Source organism: Dermacentor andersoni, chromosome 9, assembly GCF_023375885.2.
Source record: "Dermacentor andersoni chromosome 9, qqDerAnde1_hic_scaffold, whole genome shotgun sequence".
NCBI lineage: Eukaryota > Metazoa > Arthropoda > Arachnida > Ixodida > Ixodidae > Dermacentor > Dermacentor andersoni.
Genome location: NC_092822.1, coordinates 8,821,226 through 8,848,249, shown reverse-complemented (window position 1 = coordinate 8,848,249; position 27,024 = coordinate 8,821,226). Strand labels below are relative to the sequence as shown.

General features: G+C 47.7%; 1 protein-coding gene across 1 annotated transcript in view; it reads left to right on the top strand.

The window, feature by feature from the left end:
- Positions 1–27,024, top strand: part of LOC126527458 (lysosomal alpha-mannosidase-like) — a 68,836-nt gene that overhangs the window by 12,889 nt on the left and 28,923 nt on the right. The window contains exons 4-17 of the mRNA XM_072284351.1: positions 7,315–7,508; positions 8,437–8,542; positions 10,298–10,401; positions 10,864–10,914; positions 12,589–12,705; positions 14,895–15,101; positions 15,272–15,332; positions 15,449–15,488; positions 15,581–15,650; positions 16,907–17,167; positions 21,797–21,923; positions 22,747–22,787; positions 24,008–24,277; positions 26,014–26,232. Coding sequence (XP_072140452.1) covers positions 7,315–7,508; positions 8,437–8,542; positions 10,298–10,401; positions 10,864–10,914; positions 12,589–12,705; positions 14,895–15,101; positions 15,272–15,332; positions 15,449–15,488; positions 15,581–15,650; positions 16,907–17,167; positions 21,797–21,923; positions 22,747–22,787; positions 24,008–24,277; positions 26,014–26,232 — 1,868 coding nt within the window. The remainder of the gene's footprint in view (positions 1–7,314; positions 7,509–8,436; positions 8,543–10,297; positions 10,402–10,863; positions 10,915–12,588; positions 12,706–14,894; positions 15,102–15,271; positions 15,333–15,448; positions 15,489–15,580; positions 15,651–16,906; positions 17,168–21,796; positions 21,924–22,746; positions 22,788–24,007; positions 24,278–26,013; positions 26,233–27,024) is intronic.

Here is a 27,024-nt window from a genome sequence, read left to right as displayed (position 1 = left end):
GAGAATGAATGAAGGGGAAAAGTACATTGCGGGGCCCCTTAAACAGGCCCAGTAAAATTGTAGGCGGGATCTTGCTCACGTCAACGTCACGTGACATGCACCGAGTCTGGTTGTGGATTTGCGGCTGCTCCCACTTTCCTAGGTGACGTTGCACGTCCCCGTCGTTGCTTTGCGGCTGCCCCCACTTTCTCAGGTGACATTTCACGAGTTTGCCTCCGCTGGTGGCAACCCGCGGATCCGGGATCGTTGGCCGCTGATCCTTTCTTCTAGGCGACGTTGGTTCGCGGAAAGCGTTCTCCCCTAGAGTTGGACAGTTCGTGGAAAGGGTTCTCCCCTTGGTCGCACACACAAAGGGGCCTGTCATCGCTGCGGGGCGCCTGCCAGACCGGCCACCACCCGAGACAAACCATAGGAAATTAGGAACCCTACCTCCGTTTCGGTTGAGCAGGGTCTTTGCCCGGGGTGTTACATGCCAACCGTAACAGTGTGCGGTAACCCTCCCCCGCAGTCTTGACGAGGCTGCGCTTCGGAGGATCCGGGTCGGGGTTGCCCTCACTCCTGCCGTGAATCGGAAGTGGCCGCGCTTTCACCAGTTACGTCCCCGCCCTGGGTGTCCAGTCTGCAAGTCACGCAATGCCGAAGACGACGTCCACCACCTGATGTGGGTTTACCCTGCGTTGAAACCGACGAGGCTCCGGCACCTCGCAGCAGCGGGACTTTCGCCACATAATCCTAGCCACTACACATGCTCGGACGGAGCGACCGCATTATCGATCCCTCTTGGACTTTATTAGATCCGCAAATCTTTTTATTGCGAAAGCAATACTGCTCGAGGTTTCCGCTCTTGGCCGTCGTCCCGGAGAATCCACCATTGACCTTTAGCATGACCTATGTGTGACGTCATACCAGCTGTGGAAAAGCGGGGCCCCAACTCGGCTCGTCGCGATCGTCCCAGCGAATCCTCCATGCTGCAGCTGCGCGCCGCTGCCGCGAGGGGCGCTCGCTGTACGTGACGTCATTAGGAATTAAAGAGTACGACAACTGTCGAGGTTCACAAAGGATTAAGGCAAGGTTGTCCTCTATCACCGCTGCTGTTCATGCTTTATATGATAAGCATGGAAAGAAGGTTACAACGAAGCAATCTAGGGTATAATCTGTCGTACAGATTAGGCGAAAAGGTTGTTGAGCAACGACTACCGGGTTTAATGTATGCGGACAATATTGTACTGTTAGCAGATAGCCAGGAAGATTTGCAAACTCTGGTTAATTACTGTGGGGACAAAGGAGACAGTTTAGGTTTCAGTTTTAGTGCAGCTAAGTCCGGTGGGATGTTTTTCAACGATACAACTGATCAGGAGCTTACAATACAAGGCCATGTAATACCCCGAGTGGCCGAATACAAGTATCTCGGGGTATGGATAAACAAAGGGCAGATTATACACGGAAAAGCACGAACAGTCTCTCATAGCAAAAGGGCGAAGAGATGCCAGGATAATGAAACATAAGGCATTGTGGGGGTACAACAGGTATGAGGTACTGAGAGGTATTTGGAAGGGAGTAATGGTGCCGGGGCTTACTTTAGGGAATGCGGTCCTGTGTTTAAGGGCAGAGGTTCAGTCGAGACTAGAAGTAAATCAGAGAGCTGTGGGAAGGTTAGCACTAGGTGCCCACGGGAAAACCACAAACGAAGCAGTGCAGGGAGATATGGGCTGGGCATCGTTCGAAGCACGGGAAGCTCAGAGTAATATCCTATACGAAAAACGTCTGAGGAAATTGGACGATAACAGGTGGGCAGCTAAGGTGTTTAAATACCTATACAGAAAGAGCGTTGACTCACAATGGCGGAAAAGAACTAGGAAGCTAACCAGTGAGTATGCCAGACACGAGGACGAAGAAAGACAGATCATTAAACGACAGGTTAAAAATGCGGAAGGTAAAAATTGGATAAATTCAATGGAAAAGAAGCATAGTGTGGAACTATATCGATACTGGAAACAGCAGATCAGGAAGGAAGCGTTTTATGATAACTCAAGAGGCAGTGCCCTACTCTTTGAAGCTAGATCAGGATGTCTTAGAACGCGGAGCTATAAAAAAGAAATTTAACGAAGAAGACACATGTACTGTGTTTGATAAATATGTAGAAACAATGGAACACCTCGTACTAAAATGTGATGTATCAAGCCCGATGTCGATGCGGTCACAGTCACCCTTCCTGAGGCCCTAGGGTTCAGAGATAATAATAGTCATGTAAATAAATATGCGGTGGAAATTAGCAAAAGGCGATTGGAGGATTGGTGGCTCAAAAGCAGAGAGGTGACATAAGGTTAAAAGGGTAGGAAGACGTATTTAAAGAAAATCGAGAAATTCAATAACACACAACACAGATAAAAATAAAAATTAAAGGCAAAATAAATATCTGAGCATGGTGGCAACTGGCATCGCCCCGTTTCAAAGGGGACGCTCCTACCTTCCATCCATCCATCCGTCATGCCAGCTGTGGAAAAGCGGCCCCCCAACTCGGCTCGTCGCAGTCGTCCCAGCGAATCCTCCACGGCATGTCGGATGATGTGTATAAGGTGAAGCTGCAACGATGTGCTGCAGCTAAGAAGCGGCGGCGTGTGGAAGAAACGGATGGAGAGCGGGAACAACGTTTAGATAAACGGCGTGCATATTATGCAGCCAGGCGAATGCGCTCAACGTCTCTTGATCTGGGTGCATCTACAAGTATCATACATGCTCTCAATGCTGACGCGACTTTGGCGACACCTGATCGTTCGACAGCAAGCCTTATGGATGCTTTAAATGGCGACGAGACTGCATCTACACGTTCGATTAGCAGTATGGAACTCTACAACCTGAACAGAAGATTGCTTTCGCAATTCACTAGGCTTAGCCAAGCTAAGCCTCTGCCAGTTTTTTTATTCATTTAATTAATCATCCTTATTCGCTCGCATCCCATACCCCTGTATGCCCTGAGGCATTAACCCTCGCATTAAACAACAACGACGACGACGATAACGACGACAACAACAAAACAAGAACTATCCTTGCCACGCGCCCGCGATCGCCGCACCTCGTTTTCCATTCTCTTGCTCGAGCTATTTCTTTGCTCTTATTAACAGAATCTTCTTGCGCAAAATACAGAATGCAGCATAAATGCAAAGGAATATGCACCACTTTCGACGTGTTTCGCTAACCGGCCCTCCAACCGCCTATATTAATCTTCCCTAGGCGATTCGACCGAGACTTCGCCATTAGAGAGAGGGACGAAGGACCCACTGTCAAAAGTTATGCCAGCATGTAAAGTTCCTCTTCGACGCTCAAGGTGTCCAAAAATGTCACTGAGGTGCTACGCAGACATACTTTGACAAATAATGCGCCCCTCCCCCGATTTCCCTCTCCCCAACCCCTGTAATTTTTTGTTGAGGTGAATCCATCAAACCTGAGAAACAGAAAATCGTGTGCGTGCGTGCGCGCGTGCGTGTTTGTGTGTGTGTGTGTGTGTGTGCGTGTGTGTGTGTGCGTGTGTGTGTGTGTGTGTGTGTGTGTGTGTGTGTGTGTGTGTGTGAGTGTGTGTCGCTAAAATTAGCGCGCAACTATGTGCGGTGACACTCAAGTTTTAAAGCAAAAAAAAAGACATTTGTTCAGACAGCACAGCGTCGGTACTCGAGGGCAGAAAAATAAAACATCTCCATTTTTAAGATGTTCCTCCGCACATATATAGGCAAACTTCGAACCGTTCTCTGTGCATGGCACATACAGGGTGTCCCACGTAACATGTCCCACGTAACATGGGTGTCCCACGTAACTCAAGCGAGCGGCATGGGTTCCAAACGGCGTGTTCCCTGGTGGAACGACGCATGTAGGCAAGCACGGAGGAACCAGAACAAAGCGTGGGCGATGCTTCGCGATTCTCCAACAGCAGAAAACCTGGAAAACTTTAAACGTGTCAAATCCCAGGCAAAGAGAATGCGCCGACAAGCAAGACGAGAGAGTTGGGCGAAGTTTATATCAAGCATCAACTCGTACACAGATGAGAGAAAAGTATGGAATAGAGTGAAAAAAAGTTAATGGGCAACAAACGTATTCCCTGCCTTTAGTAAATAGCCACGGAGAAAGCCTGGAAGATCAAGGCAACTTTCTTGGTACACACTTTGAACACATATCCAGCTCCTCACACTACTCCGAAACATTCCTAAAGTACAAAACACGAATCGAGAAGCAAAAGTTAGAAAGAAAATGTGCAGAAAGTGCGGCGTACAACGAACCATTCTGCATAGCAGAACTACAGGCAGCTCTGAACTGTTGTAATGCATCCGCCCCAGGTTCAGACCGCGTAATATATGAGATGTTAAAACAACTACCATCCGAAACACAGAAAACCCTCCTTTCCCTTTACAACGCTATATGGTTTTCCGGCGAGATCCCCTCTGTTTGGAAGGAGGCTATTATAATTCCAATTCTGAAGCTTGGAAAGGATCCTTCCTCTGTAACAAGTTACAGACCTATAGCACTAACAATTTGTCTCTGCAACGTATTCGAAAAAATGATTAACTGTCGCCTACTACACTTCCTTGAGTCAAACAAATTGCTCGACCCATACCAGTGCGGGTTTTGGGAGGGTCGATCCACCAGTGACCATCTCATATGTATCGAGGCACGTATCCGTGAAGCTTTTGTCCATAAGCAGTTTTTCTTATCAGTATTCCTTGATATAGAGAAAGCCTATGATACTACGTGGCGGTTCGGGATATTGAGAGACCTCTCACACTTAGGTATACGTGGTAATATGTTAATGTTATCGAAAGTTATCTGTCTAACCGCACATTCCGCGTTCGAGTGGGCAATGTTTTGTCACGGAAATGTGTACAGGAAGCTGGAGTGCCGCAGGGCGGGGTGCTTAGCTGCACGCTCTTTAAAGTAAAAATGAATTCTCTTCGTCTACACATACCACATAACATCTTATATTCAACATATGTTGACGACGTGCAGATAGGATTTCAATCAAGTTCTCTTGCGATCTGTGAGCGACAGGTCCAGCTAGGTCTTAACAAGGTCTCCAAATGGGCTGGTGAGAACGGGTTCAGACTGAACCCACAAAAAAGCACCTGTGTCATTTTCTCTAGAAAAATAGGCCTGCACCCTGATCCTGAAATTGTGTTGCATGGTGAGCGTCTGCCTGTAAACAGGGAACATAAATTTTTAGGCATAACTTTAGACGCGAAATTAACCTTTGTACAGCACATAAAGTATCTTAAAAACAAATGTATGAAAACAATGAATATCTTAAAGGTGCTCTCACGCACAACCTAGGGCAGTGATAGAAAATGCCTCATGAACTTGTATAAAAGCCTCATACGCACACGACTAGACTATGGAGCCATAGTTTACCAGTCGGCTACTCCGACTGCTCTAAAGATGCTAGACCCTGTCCACCACTTAGGAATTCGCCTGTCCACAGGTGCCTTTAGAACAAGCCCAGTGAAAAGTCTGTACGTTGAATCGGATGAATGGTCACTTCAACTGCAGAGAACATATTCGTCTTTCATGTATTTTCTTAGAGTGAACGGAAACAGTCAGCACCCCGCGTATTACACCATAAACGATTTGTCCAGTTGTCAACTTTTTCGCAACCGGCCCACAGTACGTGGCAAAGCCTTTCTCACTGCGTGTTAGACACATAGCTGAAGAAACAAGGGTTCCCCTGCTTGAATGCCACCTTATGTCCCCTGCTATACGGCCCCCACCGTGGCAGTGGCAACCAATAGACTGTGATACAGCCTTCGTAGCTGTTACAAAGTGCGCGCCTCTCGCGCATATACGAATGTACTTCCTGGAATTACAGCACAAATACTCCTGTCCTGAATTCTTTACAGACGCATCAAAGTGTAATTCTGGCGTATCTTACGCAGCGGTCGGTCCATCCTTTTCGGATGCCGGTGTTCTGCACCCTAACACAAGTATTTTCACGGCAGAGGCCTACGCGATATTGGCCGCCGTTAAACACATTAAAGAATAATATCCCAAAGGCAGTTATATACACAGACTCTTTGAGCGTCGTAAATGCTTTGAAAACTATCAAGAAATATCAAAACCCTGTAATCCTGTCTCTTTACTTAGCATTACTAACCACCTATGCGTCCAAGCAGCATATTGTCGTATGCTGGGTGCCAGGGCACCGAGAGATAGAGGGAAACGTGTTGGGTGACCAGCTAGCCACATCCGTCCACGCGAACGCTTCCAACACTTCCACGACTGTCCCTGTAATGGACCTCAAGCCCTCAATAAGAAAAAAGCTAAGGGCTTTCTGGCAACGCTTGTGGGATGAAGAAACAGAAAATAAACTACATGTTATCAAGCCGTATCTTGGCAACTGGCCGCCGGTATCAAAGAACCGCCATACAGAAGTAACAGTTTGCAGGCTCAGGATAGGACACACATACAGCGCACACGCATACCTCTTGTCCGGTGGCGATCCACCACGTGTGATAAATGTGGTGAGCCACTTACCGTGCTTCACATCCTGCTGCAATGCACTGAATTAGACGCTAATAGGAAAAAGCATTTTCCATTACCACCCTGGCAACAAATTCCACTTCATCCTCTAATGATCGTATATGTACAGAACCTCTCTTTAAATATCAATCCTTGTTCGCATTTTTAAAAGATGTACATTGTTTTCATGTTATAGCACCAGGAAATGCGTAGCACGGCCTCTTAACTGAGGTTTCTGCTGCGGTAACTGCATTAAAAGAAAGCACCTGCCTCCCAGCCTTTGGGCTCAAAGGCCTCCCGGAGGCATAGGTGCTATTTCGATAGTCTTGCATTTTAGCTCCATGATCACTTATTACGCGTACTATATCCATAGACAATTACATGTATCACTATCATAATTTTACACTATATATCGTTTTACGCTTCTATGATACGGATTGATTTTAGGCCACTTTACAGCCATGTTACATCCCACCATCGCAACTCACAAATCAGCGCTTCACACAACATTATCAGTCATGGCGCTCTTTGGCCATACCTGACCCTTGCGCCACTAAACAATGCACATTCATTCATTCATTTTGAGTAATTCATACACAGCGAGCGGTTGTAGGCGTCGTGGGCGATCCCGTATGCCAAACCTCCGGCATCTCGACACCGGAGGTAACCACAGCGCTAGCACGTCAACTACGACTCGCGAGATTCCGTAGACGTCTGCGCAAGTGACGCCAGCTTCTTCCAACCAACGGGCTTCCCAAACAAGTCTCGGAGTTGGAGGACCACTGGGCGTTATACACAGCGCGCGCCGCCTCCTCGCAGGCAGGCTTCAGTTCGTGGGCGGCGGTTGGACGCAAAACGACGAAGCGGTCACCCACTACACGGCCATCGTGGACCAGATGACGATGGGACTGCGCTACCTGAACGACACGTTCGGCGAGTGCGGGGGCGTCAAGGTGGGCTGGCAGATCGACCCCTTCGGTCACTCCAAGGGATTCGCCACGCTGCTCGCCGAGGTGAGTCTGCTTTGCTCACTTGACGCGCCGATCATCGCTCTCTCATTGCTTCAGCCGCTTCGGATAATCGCCTCGAAAGAAGGGGTAAAAATATCGCCAGGTAAATTTCGTAGATTCTGGTTTATTGATGAACTTCTAATTTTAGATATTTCGTGGAAACACAAGAGGCTGTTTGTGCGTGTGTGTGTGTGTGCGCGCGTGCGCGCGTGTGTGCGTGTGTGCGTGTAAAAGTAAAAAAGAACTGTTAATTTCTAACAAATTGTTGATCATGTCACAGTAGTATTGTTAAATAATTCGTACCACGAGGTCCCACGCGGCAAGCTTTTTCTTGCATTATACGAAACAGAAGGCCACTCTCGTGCACGCGACTTGTTTCAGTTCACAGGGAGATGTCTCCAGAACGCCGGTTTCGTGCAACCCATGTGTGGACATGCCATCGGCTACGCGTAGACAGCTTTTTCCGTTGCTTTCCGGTATCGCGTATTTGTATCAGAATAAACAGCTTCATCGTCAGTGTCATATCCTATTTCATTTAGCTGTAGGATAGAGCGGGCTCCCACAGAAGTGCTCCACTTGTGCGTGTACTGCGACAGACGATCCCCGATCTCGCCCGTAATCATAAACGCAATATTCCTATTGTTTAAGTGATTACCTGTAATACTCTGCCGCCCTGCGCGTCTTTTGCCTTCCCTTTGGCACAGCGTTGTTTAATAGACTACCGGTTATTAGTTCTATGCATTATGTGACTTTGTAATCTCACGACTAGAACACCATCAACCGGCCCGCCCAGATCTATATAAATCCACACATGTTTCCGCCTTTGAACGTCTCAGCCCGGTCCTCGTCTTTGCTCGGTCCTCGTCCTTGCCGAGTTTTGCATCGCCCAGTGTGAAATCCTTGACAAGTTTTCTCTTACGCGCGTTCGCAGATGGGCTACGACTGTCTGGTGGTGAGCAGGGTACACCATGCGCTGTTAAAACATTGGCGGGACACCAAGAGGCTCGAGTTTGTCTGGAAGCCCCAGGCAGAGCTCGGTACGTGACGCAGCAGTGGACGACGCCATGTCTCGCGAGCTTACTTAAGGTCGCGTAGTCCACGTGGATCACGCGCGTCAAGTGTTGATTGCAAGAACGGAGCTAAGCCCCATTTAGTCTCCACAATACATGCGGCGTATCAAGCTAGTGTAGATCAGGCGGCCGTCGTTCTTTTGCACTGCCTGAGCGCCTCGTTCGTTTTTTCTTCTTTTTCCTCGATGCTCATCACCCACTATAGGTTCGATTAACAAAAGAAGAAACAGTCGCAGTATGTACGACGAGAAACGATATGCGGAATCTTTTTTCACGTTCGTTATAAATGAAGTTAGGAAAATGGGGAATTTGTGGGCTGAAGATAAGACACTAGCGGTGCACATGATACAAGTGCAGCTATACGAATGTGCATTTATTATTCGTAGCTGTAAACAACAGTGCCAGCGTAGTAATTTCTCGCAAAGACTGCTCGAAGGTATCGATCGAGGACGTTCAATTCGCCACGTGGAAAAGCCGAAATAATAACGCTCGCCCGTATCGCAGACTCGAAGGCCTCCGCGAGTGCGGTCCCGCGAACCGAGACGGCGATCGCCCCGCACGGCGTGCTCGTCCGGGACGGGGAAGCGCCCACGGGACGATCCCGCCGACGTCCCGAAGAGGGGGGGAAGCGGCGGCTTGCTCGCGCGCTCCGTGCCACCCGTCGCGCGACGCCGGCGACAGATGTGCTCCGAGCCGCGTGGGCGGTGCGGACGAGCGACGTCGGACGGCGTGTCAGCTTGGCCTCCAGCCGTCGCTCGTTTGTTACACAAGAAAGGGCGAACGTCAGAAGGCGTGGGAGTGGTATGCAGAGAAAGAACAAGCGAACGTAAGGGGGCGCTTTAAAGGCGAAGGCCACGGTAACCGGCCACGAGTAACTAATTAAGAGGAAAAAAAAACGAGATCATGAAATAAACAATTTATGATAACTCAAAGGGAATTAGCTCATTACTTTTCGAAGCGAGATCGGGACGCCTTAGAACACGCAGCTATAAAGCTACATATATGGAGGAAGAAGAAGCATGTGCTTGGGCTGCGGTAAAGCTAGGGAAACGATATAGCATGTTTTATTAGAATGTGAAGATATATACCAAGCGGTTGATTTGGACATCACTGGCCTCCTTGAAGCCCTTGGGTTCAGCGAGAGCAGGGGAAAGTAAACGTGTCCGCAGTAGAGATTAGTGAGAGGCGATTGGAAGATTGGTGGAAGAAAAGTAGGGAAACGACGGAGGCGTGCAAAAGCAAAGTTCACAATAGAGGTTCAGAAAGTTTGGTTATGGAAATTCATCTTGCTTTTTTATTCATTTATCTCTCGTTCTTTTTTTCTTCTTTTTTCTTTGTTAACATAGGGAGAACATTAGGCACTATAACAACAACAGCTTGGTGGTGCAACCCACTATATACCCCGTTCCAAAGGGAACGCTCACAGCATCCATCCATCACAAGAAAGTGGAGCAAGAAAGATCGCGCCGGTGGTTGGAATTGGTCCTGTATAACCACTGCGTTATTCGTGCGGCACCCTGATGTCGTTTTCCGTTTTCTGTTTGTTGAGCACGGTGTTCCTACTTCTACTTCTTATTTCCTTTTTAACAGCGGTGCCATGCTTTTGTTCGTAAATAGCGCCCTGTGATCTGTCTATGCAATCCATGTCAACCGTGACTGCTGGCTTGTTTATGTTGTTATTGGCTAAACCGAGTACCCCAGTTCTAATTAATTTGTTCCCAGGCTCGAGTCACGACATGTTCACCATTCTAATGTACAGTGGCACCTACATCGCACCGTCAGAGTTCTGCGTGCAGGACTACTACTGCTCCGTGTACGACAGCCAGGTACGGGCGAAGCGACTTGTTCCCACGTGCGCGGTCTAGCTGGCACGTGATGTCGAGGGGCTGCGCTGCATGACGTGTAGAGGTGGATAGGCGGCCTTTTTAGCCACAGAAGGCCTCTCCAGCTTTTCCTGGGCTAGCTGTAAAACACGCATCTTGAAAGAAAGCAGATTGGGGCGGGGGTTGACGATAGCCTTCGCCTTAGCTCAATTTCTAGAGGAACGCACGTGTCATTAAGCGGTGGGTTTCGGTTCCCGTCGGGTCTTTTATTTCACAAATTTTCACAGTTTTAACCCTCATTTCTACGTTTCAATCAAGAACTGTTCCTTCGCCCCCATGTTTTTCTTATAGTTTCACTGTCTGTCGGTTTCATGTGGTCGTTACTAAATATGAAGCGCCTCCCTCGATACAGTTAATCTTCACGCCCTCCACTAATCTTGCGCGTCTCTTTTCCTGCTCGTCAAGTCTGGCGTGGCTCGGATGGCGGAAGATGTACTTAAGCTGGTCTTCAAACAGGTAAGGAAAAGTGCGGAAGCATAAGTGAAAACAAAAAAACATGCTTGCTGGCGTTCTCAATTCGTGTTAATATACTGCGCAGTGATCCCTTTGATTAAGAGGAACCTCTAACTCGTATATTCAAGTACACGAGGTGCACGTGAACGCTCGCCTATCCGAATTGCGCGTTTGCAATAACAATCAAAGACAGCAATTCAAATCAAGCGCACTGCCAACTGTTCATTTCAGCTATCTACAGCCAGTGCGCTTGAACATGAACATTGCGGTAACGCGGCAGACCTGTGAATTCTCGACCGATTCAAGAAAATACAACCTTACTGATAATTAACGATCTTGTATGTACCTGTATGACAGGACGGTCAAAGCGGGGCAAAAGAATGCGTACATCATACGCATATATTTACATACGATAAAATAAAATTTTAATGTCACACGCGCCAAATACACAAATGTAGTGTAGTCAAGGTGCAGTGACTGTGAAGACACAAAAACACCCCCAGATTTAGGAGTGAATATAGGATCTAACTCATTATTCGGCGAATTTGATCCGAGGAAGAAAAACAGTTATTGCACTATAGTGATAAAAGTATCAATGCCCACATACAACCTAAGTAATAGCTTTTTCTTTTTATTTAATTGGCTGTATTGGCTGTATTCCATAAAGTATGGCACGTACACACAGGAAAGTACATTTTTGCATAGAAAAGTAGTTTATATGAATGTCGGTGGGGCCAGTCCACGCGCTTATGGCCTCCCACACATACGATGTCTTGGGTACCCATACGGTAACGTAAACAGAAAAGCACAAATCTGGAGAAAGGCAAAGTATTCTGTGAAAGCAATCTATGAAACCTCAGCACTTTTAAATTAACCGTATAATTCACGTGTATGAAAATGCTTCGCAATTTTTATTTGAAATTTATATTTGTATTTAAGACATGATATGACATATGACAGACATGACATGATAGTTTTGGGATCTTGAGGTATTATGAATAAAATAAATAAATATCATGTATACGAATTAACATGATCGATCTGCCTCCATTAGAAGAGATAAAGCATTTCTTATAAGTGGAACCTTCATAAATTGGGTTTTGCGTACAACAAATGTCGCTTCAATTGTTCATGTTTTTAATTAGATCGGTCCGCTAAGGATATATGGTGTTTTTCTAGTCGCCATTAGAAGCTATCCACGCAAAAAAAAGAAAAAGAAAAGAATCTTGAATGGCGTAGGTGCCGCTCTCTGATTGATCGTATTTCACGAGAGCATGCAGCACATTCTGGCACTGTTCACGTGAAGATGAGTGAGAAAGAAATTCCCACGACGGTTGCAGCCGAGCGGCCAGTGTCGAAGGCGTCCACTGCGATCCATCGCGCTTAATCGAGAGCACTCGCAGTGACCGCAAGGAGGCACCCGCGAGACGTGTTGAGAGGAACGCGGGTTCGTACTCCCGGAAACGGATATCCAGCGCGCCGAGAGTGCATCGTCGGAAGTCCTCTCTGCGGGTGCAGTGTGAGAAACCGAAACAAGTGAAATTCCCTCGTGGGCATATTAGGCTGTTGAGGCTGCATATAAAAATTGTGTACGCGAAAGTGCTAAGGCCGCTGAGGTACGAGACATTGGGCCAAATGCCATGTAGCCGCACTCAGATCACCCTGCTTTATGCGCAGAGCGCTGCATTTGCCACCAACAACGTTGCCATCTACATCGGCGGCGACTTGGCCTTCCAGAACGCGGAGCGCTGGTTCAACCAGGTGGACGCCAGCATCAAGGCAGTCAACGACGTGGTGGGTGGTCGAGGCACTTGCTTGCTTGAGACTCGCGCAAATGCCTCGAGATCACACTGAACCGTATTCACAAAACTTCTCTTGCGTGAGAGCATTTCCTCATTAGCTTACGACAGCGATCGACGGGATGACGAGACGATATCCACGACGATCGCCAATCGCAAATAGATAATCGTATTCGAGTAAGCAGTACGCATTTGTTGCGCGACTAGGAAAAGCTTTTTGTATACTAGATCACTGGAATATTTGCGTTTAACTTTCGCGAACAGACAACAATTGGCATAAGCTCCTCAAGTGCTGTTTGAAGACAGCACCTGACCAGTTGTTTTTGTTGCTCACGTTCAATAGGGAGAGTTCGCACACCCGGGCGTGGGTAAGCCGGCAGCACGTCCAAGGTCCAGGAGTCTCCGAGGCGTTGGAGCTCGCATTTGTCCGGTAGCCTGGTTCTGGGTCCGCTGCCCCTATGCCTGTTAGAAGGCGTTACTTAAGAGGAAGCTTTAGCTCGGGTGCTCCTATCTAAATACGTGTAAAAGGAGAATTCGTTTTTCTCGGCAACCACTGCACCAAATTTGACGAGGTTTGTCGCATTTAAAAGAAAAACTTAAGATCTGGTGACTGTTGGTTCCGAATTTTTGAAGGTCGTCAATTTCTTAATAAACATTGGCAGAAATCGAACATTTTCAGAAAACGAAACTATCAAGTTTACAACTCTGTAACTCAACAACGAAAAATGAGAATACAATTCTGTGAATTGTATCTAATAGTACAGCTAAATCGGGCAAAACCTATATGTTACACATGAATATAAAAAAAAATTTTGTAATATGAAAATACAGCTTTTGCAGAACCCTTGTGACTAACGTAACAAATTCACGTAAGATGTAAAATGACGTATCTAATTTGTCCACTTTGAAGGATCTAATGGATGCCGTTTACAGAACCGCGATATCTGTTCTTGATGCAGAGCTGTGAATTTGTTAACTTCGTGCTTCTATGTTTTTCAAACGGTCGAATATTTGAAAATCTTTTAACAAAATTCAAGCCCTAAATCAAAATTCCGCTTCCAACAGTCATTAGAATTTAACTTTTCCTCTCAAATGCGACAAATTTCATTAAAATCGGTCCAGGGGTTATCTCAGAAAAACGTTTTTGCGTTTTACATGTATTTGAATAGGCCGCGTCGGAGTTGAGCCCGAGCTTTTAAAGTAGGCTTCTCCACAATAATAGTGCCTATGAGGAGAAGACAGCTTCTGTGAACTCCGTCCTACGGACGTTTTACCGTGTATTGGACTTATCATAGTGCGTTTTTGCAACCTTGAATGCTATCGTGCTAAATGTAAGCGCCATTATAAGTGAAAATATAAACTAAGACGTATCGCATCTAACCGTAGTCCTTCCGATTATCAGGTCGACTGACACCCCGATGCACCGTTAAAACATCGGTTATTTGCGTGTTCTAAATGGATCCGATTTCCTGTAGTTACGACGCGGCGTGTAGTCCTTGCGTCTCATAGTGAACACCAATGACTGTAGCGTCCACTGCTGGTGCATTCGTGCAGCAGGTGATGGGGTGCGATCGCAGATGCGAAACCGCGAACGCGGAAACTTGCACGGATCTCGCCTGTAACATTTCACTATTTAACAAATTGCGCCGGTCGGCTCCGGAATAATTTCTTTTCTGTTATCAAAATGTTCTCCCCTATGCACCCGCTCCAAGGTATAAATAAGAATTTTTTTTTTTTACGACATACCGGAGCTTGTTAGCTCAGGGCTCTAGACCCGCTACGTCCTCTCAGCATTTTGCTGCTAAGCTCTGGGCCGCGGGTTTCGATTCCCGGACGGACTGACCGCATTAAACAAAAGGGGGGGGGGGGGGGAGGGGGGGCTGCACTGAGCTTCGGGTGCACGGTGGAAGACCGCAGGTGACGTGAAATAGTCAAATCAAATCGGTCAGCAGTCGATCAAATTGTATCGATTCGACTACTTAACCTCACCTGAAGTCACTCGAATGTTGTAGTTTCACGTCACGCAGGATCGATCGGTCGGGTCGCGTCGAGCGCGTATTGCGCGCTCTGCGCTTTGCCTTATCTTCCGCCGAAGTCGGCTCGTTCCTCTTACTGTCAGCTGCGACCAAGTGCTCTCGTTCGCACGCGAGCGTGTCTTTGTGCTCCCCCCGACCGGCGTCGCAGGCCCGCAGGAAGGGCCACCGCGTGCGCGCCGCGTACTCGACGCCGCTGTGTTACCTGGGGGCGCTGCACGCGTCCAACCGGTCGTGGCCCGTGCACCGTGGGGACCTGCTTCCCTACGCCGACATCGCGGGCCGCACGTGGGTCGGCTACTACTCGAGTCGGCCGAACCTCAAGGAGTACGCCCGCTACGCCAACGGCTTCCTCCAGGTACGCGCAACGCAGCCGTATCGGACAGTGCGCTACGAGCTGCGCACTTCCGTGAGCTTAGGGCAGCCCCGGCAATAGTGCCGCTCGAATCCGACACGACCTCCCTGCACCCGCCATGCTCCTTTGTTTCCTGACGAGCGGCATGCAGAAAAGTTATCCATTCTTTTCAGGCGTGCAAGCAACTGGCTGTGCTAGGTGGAATGAAGGACGTATCCCTGACGATGAGGCTCAGTACGTATCCCTCGCGCTACGCTCCAATCGCGACATCCTCGAATTTTTTCGGGCTTCCCGAAAGATGCTCCCATGAATTCTATTCGTTCAAATTCGGCGCTCTCCCTCCTTTTTAGAGGACGCCGTGGCCATTTTGCAGCACCATGATGCCATCACGTGAGCTTAAAATTAATCGAGATATTTCCGATATTTCGAGGAGGTGACCTGTCGTCGCATTCACTTCTGCGCGCGCTGCCTCTTCTGCGCAGGGGAACCTCCAAGGCGGCCGTGGCGAGCGACTACAGCAGGCTGCTGTCCGCCGGCATCGCCAAGTGCGAGGTGAGTGTGGCAGCAGCCTACAGCGAGGAAACGGATTGATTGATTTATTTATTTATTTATTTATTTATTTATTTATTTATTTATTTATTTATTTCGTCGGCACAAGTCGGCGATTTGGCCCTTGCGACCGAACGCGGGTATATCCAGGGCGCGAAAGGCGCTGATGAGTAGAGTGACATATATAGGTGGACCCACCGAAGTATGAGAATGACAAACTTTACTTTTCCTGCTGCCAACCTCCCCGGACCGCAAGCTGTATCAGGAAAGGAAGTATAGTGAGAGTGGTGGAGAAATCTAGAGCAGGAAAATATACGGAGGGGAGCTCAGTTCTCTCTCCTTTAACGCTGTCGCGTTAAAGGCCCCGTGTCGCAGACAATCCGTTGTCGCCGTCGTTGGCCGCGGTTAGAGAAAAAATCATGGCGTATATACTGGGCTAATTGAACTTGTGAGACTTGAGATATGTGAGAAAACACAATTCTCTTGCGCGGAAACTAGAACACAAACTCCTTTTGCAGCTGCCGTTTGAGGTTTGTCTCAGTAGGAGCGGCGCGCCCCACAAAGCTCGCCTTCGTGCATGGCGTTCGCCGTCGGCGTTTCCCGGTAAGCTGCAGTTGCGGGGAAACGTGAGAAGCAGTCGCGGACCTTTGAATGCTGTCGCGTTCCACTCTTAAAGGCGAATCTTAAGCGTGCTGCATTTTTTTTCCTTTTTTGCCTATTCGTGCTCCATATACTTCCAAGTGGTTGTTTCCACAAACACGTCTATAAACTTTTGTTGAACTAGATTGCGAGGTCATAAAATCCAAGTATGTCCATAGAATAGTTCACAGGCGTCACAGAAAAACGTGTTGGTAAAACAGATTTTACAAACAAAAAGCACAAGAACGTAGGAAATAAAGTGGTCTATTGGATGTCTTATAGGTATTACGTAGAGTGCATAAACCAATTTTACAAGGGCAGGACTTTTCAGCAAACAATACATCTTGTCCCCTGCTATCTATTGTAACGTTTCCACGCGCTGTATTTCTTTCACTATAGGGCGCCGGGGCGATGCGGAGCAGAATCTGCTACTCGCTGAAATTTATTTAGAAATCGTATATACATCTTTCTGTGAAGTCTACATAGTGAATCATCGGGCGTTATGACCTTGCATATTCGTCGACTAATGCCTAGATTCTTGACCTGTCAAGCTGTCTCTATGTCGCAACGTAAGGCATGGAAAACGCAGTCCCCCCCAACGGCTCTTGCGCGCGGCGCAGACGGCGATGAGCCGCGCCATGAACCAGCTGATGGACCCGAGCGGGGCGGCGGGCGACCTGCCGTGGCGCTTCTGCCACGCGCTGAACGTGAGCGAGTGCGGCCACTCGGAGAAGCTCGACCTGGCCGAGACGGACGGCGAGTTCACGCTGCTGCTGTACAACCCGTCGTCCACGGCCCTGAGCACGTACGCCAGGCTGCCCGTGGCCGCCGGCCTCACCTTCACCGTCCAAGGCCCGCAAGGGGACGAGGTGGACACGCAGGCAAGGCGCCGAATTCTCTAGGCATTGTCGGAGCGTATGGCAACGTGGACCGCAACATTTTTTGGGACATTCTGGAAGGAGGGGGAGGCTCAAGCGACGATGCTATGCAACGTTTGAGGGAGATTTACCTAGATAACACCGTTTGCGTTGAATGGGAAGGGATGAGGAGCGAGCTGAAAGTTGATATTACTAAGGGACTGAGACAGGGGTGCCATTTATCCTCGCTGCTCTTTATGATCTATATGCTGAGGATGGAAAGGGCGCTAGAGGAATGTAATATCGGATTTAATCCTTCATACAGACAGGCGGGCACAATAGTAGAGCAGCAGCTTCTAGGTTTGTTCTATGCGGCCGAAATGTGTTGCTCGCTAACAAAGTTATTTGCAACGTCTGGCGAGTATCTTTGGACATGAATGTGAGAATTTGGGATTGAAATTTAGCGCTAAAAAATCAAGTTTTATGGTATTCAATGACAACAATGAACAGCCAATGTCAGTACAGGACCAGGAAATCCCACGCGTAAAATAATACAAATACCTTGGTGTGTGGATAAACGAAAGCAATATATATATATATATATATATATATATATATATATATATATATATATATATATATATATATATATATATATATATATATATATATATATATATATATATATAACACGTGTGTGTGTGTGTGTGTGTGTGTGTGTGTGTGTGTGTGTGTGTTGGAAACGCAGTAAAAAACAATAGCAAAAGGGAAGAGAAATGCGGCTGTAATGAAACTGGGGATACAATATATATGCACATATGAACGAGGTCCTCCAAAGTATGTGGAAAGGTGTGATGGATCCAGTACTTACATTTGGAAGTGCGCTTGTTAGCTTGAAGTCAGTGGCATAATTGGGACTCGATGGCAACCAAAGGTCAGCTGGATGCCTCGCGTTGGGCCTTCACTGGAAGACTACAAAATGAAGCTGTGCAGGATGATATGGGCTGGACAAGCTTTGAAGTGAGGGAGGCTCAGAGTAAAATTGATTTTGATGGACGTCCGATGAATGTGAAAGAATGCAATTGGGTTGCGACAGTGTGAGGTATTTGTGCAGGATAAACATTTATTCACGGGGGAGGAAACTTACCAGCTTACCAGCAATTATGCGACCGGTATAGACCGTTTCATCAGGCGAGGAGGATAGGGCGCGCGGAGAGCCTTTCCTCCTCTCTGGCTTGGGCGATCCGGCGCGGCGCTGCTTGAAAGTATTGCTGTCGCGTGCTGCGGAACGATTTCGGAATATTTTAGATCGTACTTTGCGAAATTTGCGCCATGTCCGTTCATATAAGGTCGTCAGGGAAGCCTTTCGGTGCATCGGTAACTACAGTAGGCGGAAATATCTCTTGGGACGCAAAAATGTGACGCCTTTTATCAGCCGCGGTGTACGCACATTATCAGTCGCGGTGTGTGTATGTGTTGTGAACTATTTTGCTTATATCGGTTTTATTTCAACAGAGAAAACCGGTGTCTGTATTAGAAGCATGAAATGGTAAATCTGCTCACTATCGAATCGCTTGTCGTAGGGAGTAAAACATAAAGCATAAGAGCGCATGCTCGTGCACGGCCAACCTAAGGCAACCACGAAACATCTAAGCGGCAGGCACTATCAAATATTCGCGCATTTCAAGTCTAGTAGGCTTCAAATTACCATATGTCTACGCTAGCCTTCCTGCATGAGGCCGATGGCGCTGCTCAACACAGCGATCACTGCGGTTGGTGAACCAGTACGATACATATGTAAGCTGTGCGCTTCGGCATTGCCTTTTTGGCCTGCATACAGCCATAATATATGAGAGCGATCGCATAAAAAGAATGCGATGCCTATTTTTGAGGACAAAATTTCCGTAATACGTGTGAGTGCGTCGTAGAGAACGGAACGAACACAACCGAAAAAAAAAATTCGGTTATCATCATCTTTCTCGAAAAAGTAAGAGAAAACGGGCTAAAGCCGCAATAGGACCTCGCATAGTCACGCCGCACAACGTTTATAAATATATAACCGCTGATGCCGTATGCTTGGACCATGCGGTATATAGAACAAAGATATATGTAATCCAGCACCTACCACTGCTTAGGACGCTCGCGCAGTTCGTAAACAGTCCATTTGCTGGAAAAGCTTAATTCAGACTGTAAGGTATGCTGCTATTACTTGCCAAAACTATTTTATTCAGGGGCGGAAACCTCATCCATCGAACCAAGTAGTCACGCAATGTAACCTGCAGCGAACAGTTTGAACGCTTGTCAAAGTATAACATCACAGCTCCTATCGTAGCAGAACGGTACGCACGCTGTTACGATCGTCGCGTATGTTTCATGGCTCCTAAACATCAGCTTAGAAATAGACGATAATACTGCAATAAGGTCACATTAATGATTGGAGCATTCATAAATACACAATTGATCTCCGAGGCTGATTGTAGGCTCAAATATGCGCGCACACGTCGCGCTGCGTGTTCCGTCCACCTCAACGCCAGCAGAAATTCCGGCCATTACGCCTTAAACCACTTCAGCTCGTCTCACAGAACCATTTACCACGTAGAATACGCGCGTCATACTAAACAGACCGCACGACCGCGAAAACAAACGCCAGAACCTACCGCCGAGCGTATACCTGCCATGCAAAAGACCGCTTTCACCCAAGCCAGTATGGCGCTGCTCATAGGCGGCGCCACTGCGTTCACAATATGGCGGCGCCTACGAAAAAACGGTCTAGCAAAGAACGTCAGACGCAGTCAGAGAGGCTGAGACAATCTCACGGGTGGCGGCAATGGGAAAGAAACCTGCAATGAGTAATTACCTAAGAGGAAAAAAATGAGATCAGGAAATAAACAATTTATGATAGGGAACCTCCTAACTTTTCGAAGCAAGATCAGGATACCATAGAACGTAGTTATAAAGCGAGGTACACCAAGGAAGAAGAAGAATGTGCTTGCTGCGGTAAAGCTAGAAAAACTATTTAACGTATTTTATTAGAATGTAAATATACCTACCCAGCTGCCGGTTTAGGCTCCTCTCGGTCCTTGAAGCACTTGGGTTCAGGGATAGCAGAGGGAAAGTAAATATGTCCGCAATACAGCTTACGGAAATGATTAGAGGTCTGCGGACAGAAAAGTAGGGAGATCACAAACAATGGTCCGGAAGCGTACAAAAACCGAGCTCCCTGCACTGGTTCAGAAAGTTTGATGCTAGGAATTCTGTATGTCTATATCTCTCTCCGTCCGTGTGTGTGCGTGTGTGTGTGTTTTCTTTTTCAAAAAGAAATATTGTTAGGACATTAGGCATAATGATAGCAAGAGCTTCGCGGCGCAACCCACCACCCCGTTTCAAAGGGAACGCTCATAGCATCCAGCCACCCAACTTGACCTACGCGAATCACCCAACCACACTGTAAGGAAGCGTGCGGCTCACGTCCGTCTTCAGGATGATGCCGCATGGCCAGCACTACAGGCGGGCCACGTGCAGTCACGTTGCAGGAATTCTCCGGCAGCAACGCCCCCTACACTTGCGGAGGAGCGGCGCCGCCTGACATGACGCGCGCCGGCGAGCAACTTCCGTCGCGTTCGCGGACGCACCAGCGCGACCGTGCGTGTTCACAGACGGGCGCAGACGCGCTGCGTTGGTGTAGCTGTTGACTGAGGATCCCGCGACTCGTACACCCGCAACTGGATCAAGTTTTGTTATTGGCCAAGAATCAGTATGTGTACAGGCAGCTCCACTTAACGTTGATGTTCAATTCTTAACTCTCGTGGCACATACCAAGGGAGGGGGCATTCACCACACAGCGTGGAATTGAATGCAACTGCGCAGAAAAATAACGGAAAACGATATTTAACGACAGCGTACTTAGGGTTCGCTTCTGTAGTTGGTATTTTACGAGTTTAAATGATCGTGACGGCATATTCTATCGGTTTGGAGTGTTAGCTTGTTGTGTTAAGCAATGTCCCAGAGCCTATTGAACCGCGACTTATTTTATTTCGGAGAAACAACACTATTCGTCGTCACTCGGAGGCAATCTTCTCAAACAACCGGCTTCGGAACTGACGTCGCTGTCGGTGCGCGTTTAGTGGAAGCGACCAGTGGAATAGCCCGTCCCCGTCGTTCTCGTGTCTCGAAATTATCCAGTGCGTTGAAGATATGCACTCCGTTCCGCGAAGGCATCGTGCGGGACGCGACATCACTGAAAAGAGAAAGCGCCCTCAAAGGTTATTGCGGTACGTCACGCGCTCCTCTTTTGTTAATTTAGCAGAGTTTTACTGACTGGCAACAAAAACTCAAACGCGAGTTTTCTTTAGCGTATAGTTATACGACGCAGGAAGCGCTCCAACAATGCCCTTTTCCTATATCCTTTCTTTTGCCTTTTTTTCGCCCTCTTAAAGTGGTTGCCCGTGGCGTCCCTATCAGGAGGCAATTGCTAGTGTACGCTCCTGTCTGTGTGTGCAGTGTTTACAATTGTCTGCATTAATTGTGCTACGTTGCGAGTCGACAGAGCGCCGTATAATTTCTGCCGGCTGGCACATACTCGGGCGAAGTAGTGGCGCTTTATGGAGCACAGAACAAGCGACGCACCGGCAGCTGTGACACGGCTCTGTCCAGGCGGTGCCCCTCATCATGACCCTGCTGAACATCCCCGAGCGCAGCAGCGCCGCCAGGACCGAGCTCGCCTTTCCCGTGCAGCTGCCGCCGCTGGGATACGCGGCGTACCGCATCGCTGCGCAAAAGAGTGAGACGGCGCAATTTCGATTCCGGCTCGAACTTGAATTTACGTTCGCAGTTGCGTCTTTAGTTATAGGTGCGCATTCGTGGCGAAACTTAAGTGAATTCGTGTCCACGTCGCACTTGAGGCTTGACGAGCCTGAAGCCATTCTCGATCTGCACGCGGTGTTGCTACGATGGAGGAGCGCGATTGCCCCAACTACCAGAACCTTGCCGAATCACCATCAACGATCAACGAATCAACAGTTCGAGATATGCAGAGCGAGTCAATGCGTACGAGACAAAGGTTAACTGGAAGACGGAGGTTTCAACAGTGGTCGAACGAGCTCGGGACAATGTCTCAGGCTCGAGCCAATGACTCGTTTTCGACACTTCCTGGCGAATACAGGTCCCCTTGTCGAAACGTTGGCTCCTACCTAAGATATTGTCCCTCGTCCGACCGCTGTCGCTCGCAGAACGAAGCAGTGTGTCGTGACTCGTTAGGTGCACAGGCAGGCGCATATGTAAGTGGCAGAAGTGAGCGAGCTTGTGAAGCCACTGGTCGTTCGTCGCCCTTGTTGGGGCGCGTCGCTTTGTTAAACCACACGTCTGAAATGGGTCATTCAACGGTCATTTTATCAGGCTGAAGTCATATCCAAAACGAAATCACGTAAAAATATTGTTGATGATGATTTGGGATTTTTATGGCGCAGCAGCCGTGCAGACTATAATTGTTCTGTCTTTTCATCTTTGCTTTATTTTGGTTGGTGCAAAATAAACCGTTTTACTTTGCTTGGTAGAAAAGAAACAAATATGTGTCAAGGTTTCTTGCTGTTGTGGTCTTGGTACAGGCAGCGAAACTGGAACCGCGATGGCCATGTGGCACCGCACCGTACCTCCGCAGCTTAGCTTCGGGGAGCATTGTTCAAACCGGAAACGACACGCACGAGCGAAGACGACGCACGACCATTGGTGTTTCCTGTCGTGCACTCTCATCGAAACAGTCTGTGTCTTATTCCGCTAGAATGACCGTGAAATGCGACAACCAGGGAGTGAATGCGAAATACATCAGGGGCAAAGCAGCAAACTCGTCACTGCGAAGCTGGACTAGTTGCATAAGTGAGCCGCTGAGCGACATTCTGAAAAAGCAGCACTAGCTGCGGGGGCCACAGAAAAGAAATGAACGACGCATGCGCCGACTACCGACTGGTTTAAACACAGCCAACGTCATATCTCGTCGAGCAGACGAAAGAAAAGATAGTGTGAACCGGCTGGCAGAGCACGAGCGAATTGAAGCACGGCGTCCTATCAAGCGCGCGAAGAGACACCCATTTAGTGAACAAAACGAAAAGAAAAATAATTATGCAGATCCAACGCACATCTCGGAACCCATGTTGAGCGAAGCTCTTGTGAAGCGAACCTTTCGTCAAGCGGAGTTCTCGTGAAGCGGTTACTCAAATGCTGCATAAGCATGCCCACTTCGTTCCTGCGTCTGTGTGGCGTAAGCGCAACTAATGCGCGCGCGCACGTGCTTCCGCGCACCCGTGTACGCAATGTGAGACACGCGGTGGTCATCTCGAATGGATGTCGGCGAGATATGTGCGTGGTCCCAATAATGGTGAGGGCATCGGGCTCCCGCTTTGCTGCTGGGGGGACCGCGATTCGATCGCACCATCGGCCACCGTCAGAAGAGTCCGCGGGAGGGTGCGCAAAGAAAGTTTCGCTTTAATAAAACGGGGATCCAGAACAGATAACTCTTGTAAACGACTAATAATCAGAAAGACAACCACGAAAGTAAACGTGGCACTTGTAAAAGCGTTTGCAGTAGCAAATGCAAAATTCGTTTGCCATTTTCTGTCTGCGATTATGCCTGGGGCGCACTTGTGAGCGTTGTATAGCGGTCGCAAGATACTTTTCGTGCTTTTTTTTTTTTTTTATGTAGCTGCTAATACGTTATCACTTTGTCCACTATGTGCCACCACAGCCTGGCTAACTGTTCTCCATTCCCAGCAACTCTGAAGGGCGTCGCATTTTTCGCATTCCTTTCAACTCTTAAACGACGTGGCATCTAGGACGAGCAAGCTATCTATTAAAGAATAAAAAAAAAAAAAGAAAAACAGAAGCGTAGCTTTACGCCATGAGAGGGAGCGTGGTGCTTGCTCACACAGCCTTGCAAAGACGTGCCGGCAAATGTTTCGCCCTGTATCGTGCCACTTGAGCACGTGTGAGATAAATGTGCCGCAGAGTCACGTGAGCACGTTAATTCGATGCACCGTGACGAAGTTGCCGCGTGCACTTTCAGAGAAAGAGGAGATGCATTTCGCTTCGGCATCGCTAGAATTTCTGCTGCTGGAGCCCGAGCAGCGGTTCATCGAGAACGAGGTAAGCTCTTCGCGGCCGTGCGTTATGATTGGCGCACCCATTTAGTGAGCGAATGAACGCACAAGTGATATGATACTTAAAAATTTTCCATTCAAGAAGTAATTGAAAGGAGGCTCGAAACAAGAACGAAACCACTTCGCTTGAAGTTCGAGCCCTCTTTACGTGACAGTTATGAATATAGCAATTGTTCTTAAAACCATAAATTGCAGTCAGCACGATCTGAGAACAACATAAATATAATTGCACACTAGAGACAAAGAAGAAGACAGAAAGAGAGAGAGAAATAACAATTATGCAGCTAAGTGCACGACCATATACTTCAATACTCCCATAAACTAAACGGAATTGTGTTACATTGATCATGTACGTAACACAACACTATCATGCTAGCAATTCACCATGGCAAAAAAAGTTTTTAGCTTTACGTTGCCTACTTTGTCAATTTCAATGTTGCGTTCAAGGAAGAGTGAGTCATCATTTGGTCACTAAATGTCATACGAGAAAACTGAAAACGGCACAAATATATGACGTGTTTCTTTTTCTTTCTTCTTTTTATGACAGCGTAATTGTACTCCTTGAGGTAAATTACTCGAAGAGGCGGATATTATTTGCACGACAAATCGAAATTCCTAATAAACTAATTAAAAAAAATTCACTAATTTATTTATTCTCAATACTAGCTTTAAGGCCCACTGGGCGCACTAGAGAGAAGAGTAGGACGACATGATGTGGCACACTTTATTAAAGCTGGCACTGTCGGTAATAGCAGCGATGGAAGCAGAGAAGTGATTCCATTCTGTACGGGTGCACGTAAAATATGAAGTCTTTTTTTAGCTAATTACATTAGGTTACATATTCCAATTTACGAATTGTAGCCGGCGAGTTCGTAAGTCTGTTCGCTTGAAACGAATTCCAAGGGTGACACCAGTTTTGAGATATTCATTCCCAAAGTGTGCGGCTGAGTGAAGTGCGTCAGCGTTCTGGTTATTTGTGTCCTGCAATGCATAAAAAAAGTTTTGTAGGAAAAAATCCAGTGGAAGAAAAGTGCACTTTTACCGCAAGTTTCACGGCGCATATCTCAAAATTTGTCTCATCACCAGAATTCTTTCAAAGTGGATATGCCTCGGAAACTCATCGACTAGTATTCTTAAATCGCAATATGTGCCGGAGAGTACTTGGTCGGAGCATAATTAGGGGGGAAATCGTTAATTTGTCAATTATATGCGTTTTGATTCATCGGGTAAGTAATGTCGTTCGCCTCTTCGAATAATGCAGCTCGAGGAATAGCATTGTGCTGTGTTCCGCAGGCAATTTTGTTTCAATGCAGTTCAGCTGAAGAGAAAAAAAAAAGCACCTCGTAAATGTGCGTATTCTGTGTGAGCGTTTTCAGCGATATCGATGAGTGTCGTGGTTTTTGTTTGGCTCGCTTATATTGAATGAGTAAAGGTTATGCACTGCGATTAGGTTTAGCCGTTGAAATATTTCCCACGCACGTGCGTCGTGTTTGGCGCCAGCTATATATAACGCGGTGCTTCGTTTTGAAGCGTATGTATTCGATCGAGGGAGACTACATAGTGTAGCTGCGTCTTATACGACAAAGCGGCAATTAAAGTGTTACAAAAAATAGTGCGTTGTATACGTGCAACGTGTGACTTAGTCAGCGAGCGAATGAACAAGCAAGTGTGCGAGTGAACTAAAGCGAGCGAAGGAGCGAGTCGGCGTCCTGACTGGCGCAGCGCTACCGCATCGAGCTGGACACGACGAGCGGGCTGGTGCGACGCGTCACGCTGCTGGGCCAGGAGAGCGGCGTGTCGCTGCGCCAGTCGTTCTACGCCTACGCGGTGGACGGCACGCGGAGGCAGACGGTGGCCACGGCGGGCGGCGCGTACACCTTCGACCCGGACACCAACCGGCCCGCGGACCTGGGGAACAAGGTCACCTACCGAGTGGTGCAGGCAAGCAGCCGTCCTGCGGTGACTCGAGCGATTGCTTCTTTCCTCGCTTGATGAGAGCGAATTAACGCGCGAGTGTTAATTGATTGGCTCACCCGCGAGTGAGGGTGGCCCAACCGTGTCGTGCATGCGACCTGTCAACAAGTAGCAACGGTATATCGCTAATCCCTCTGGCACTTTACAAAAAAGCGGGGGTAAAGAAAAAGAACGCTCAGCAATGTATAAGTTAGTCTGTAGAGCGTCCCCGTGATGAAAAGACACTTGAACGCTTGAAAGTGTTGCAAGCGCGAGAACGATCGATGGTGAATGTTTACGTCCGTGTGAGACGCGATTGCCAGAGGAGAGCCGACCGTCATTGTGAAAGCAAGTCGGCATCAAAACCTGCCTTGCGTAAAAACAAAGTATAAGCGTATAGTGTCGAGTCGCCATGACGGGCCGAAATATATCCCAGTGTGTCATATACAGGGTGCTTCATTTTAGCTGCACCAATTTTTTAAAAAATTGCCCGTGGCAGTTCGCGCAATTCTAACCCTTGATCTAGATTACTCGATGAAATGGCCACTGCTTCTACGAGAAATCGAAATGCACAATTGAATCATTAACACAATTACGCAAATTACCGGTCTAAGTAATAACTTTACGGCAAATATTTGAATCTGCGAATTGTAGCCGGTGAGTTCGCAAGGCATAACCACTTGGAACGAATTCCCAGGACTGCGACCGTTTCGAGATATTAATTTTCCAAGTGTCCGACGAACTGCATGGAGTTGCAGTTACATTTAGCTTCAATGCATA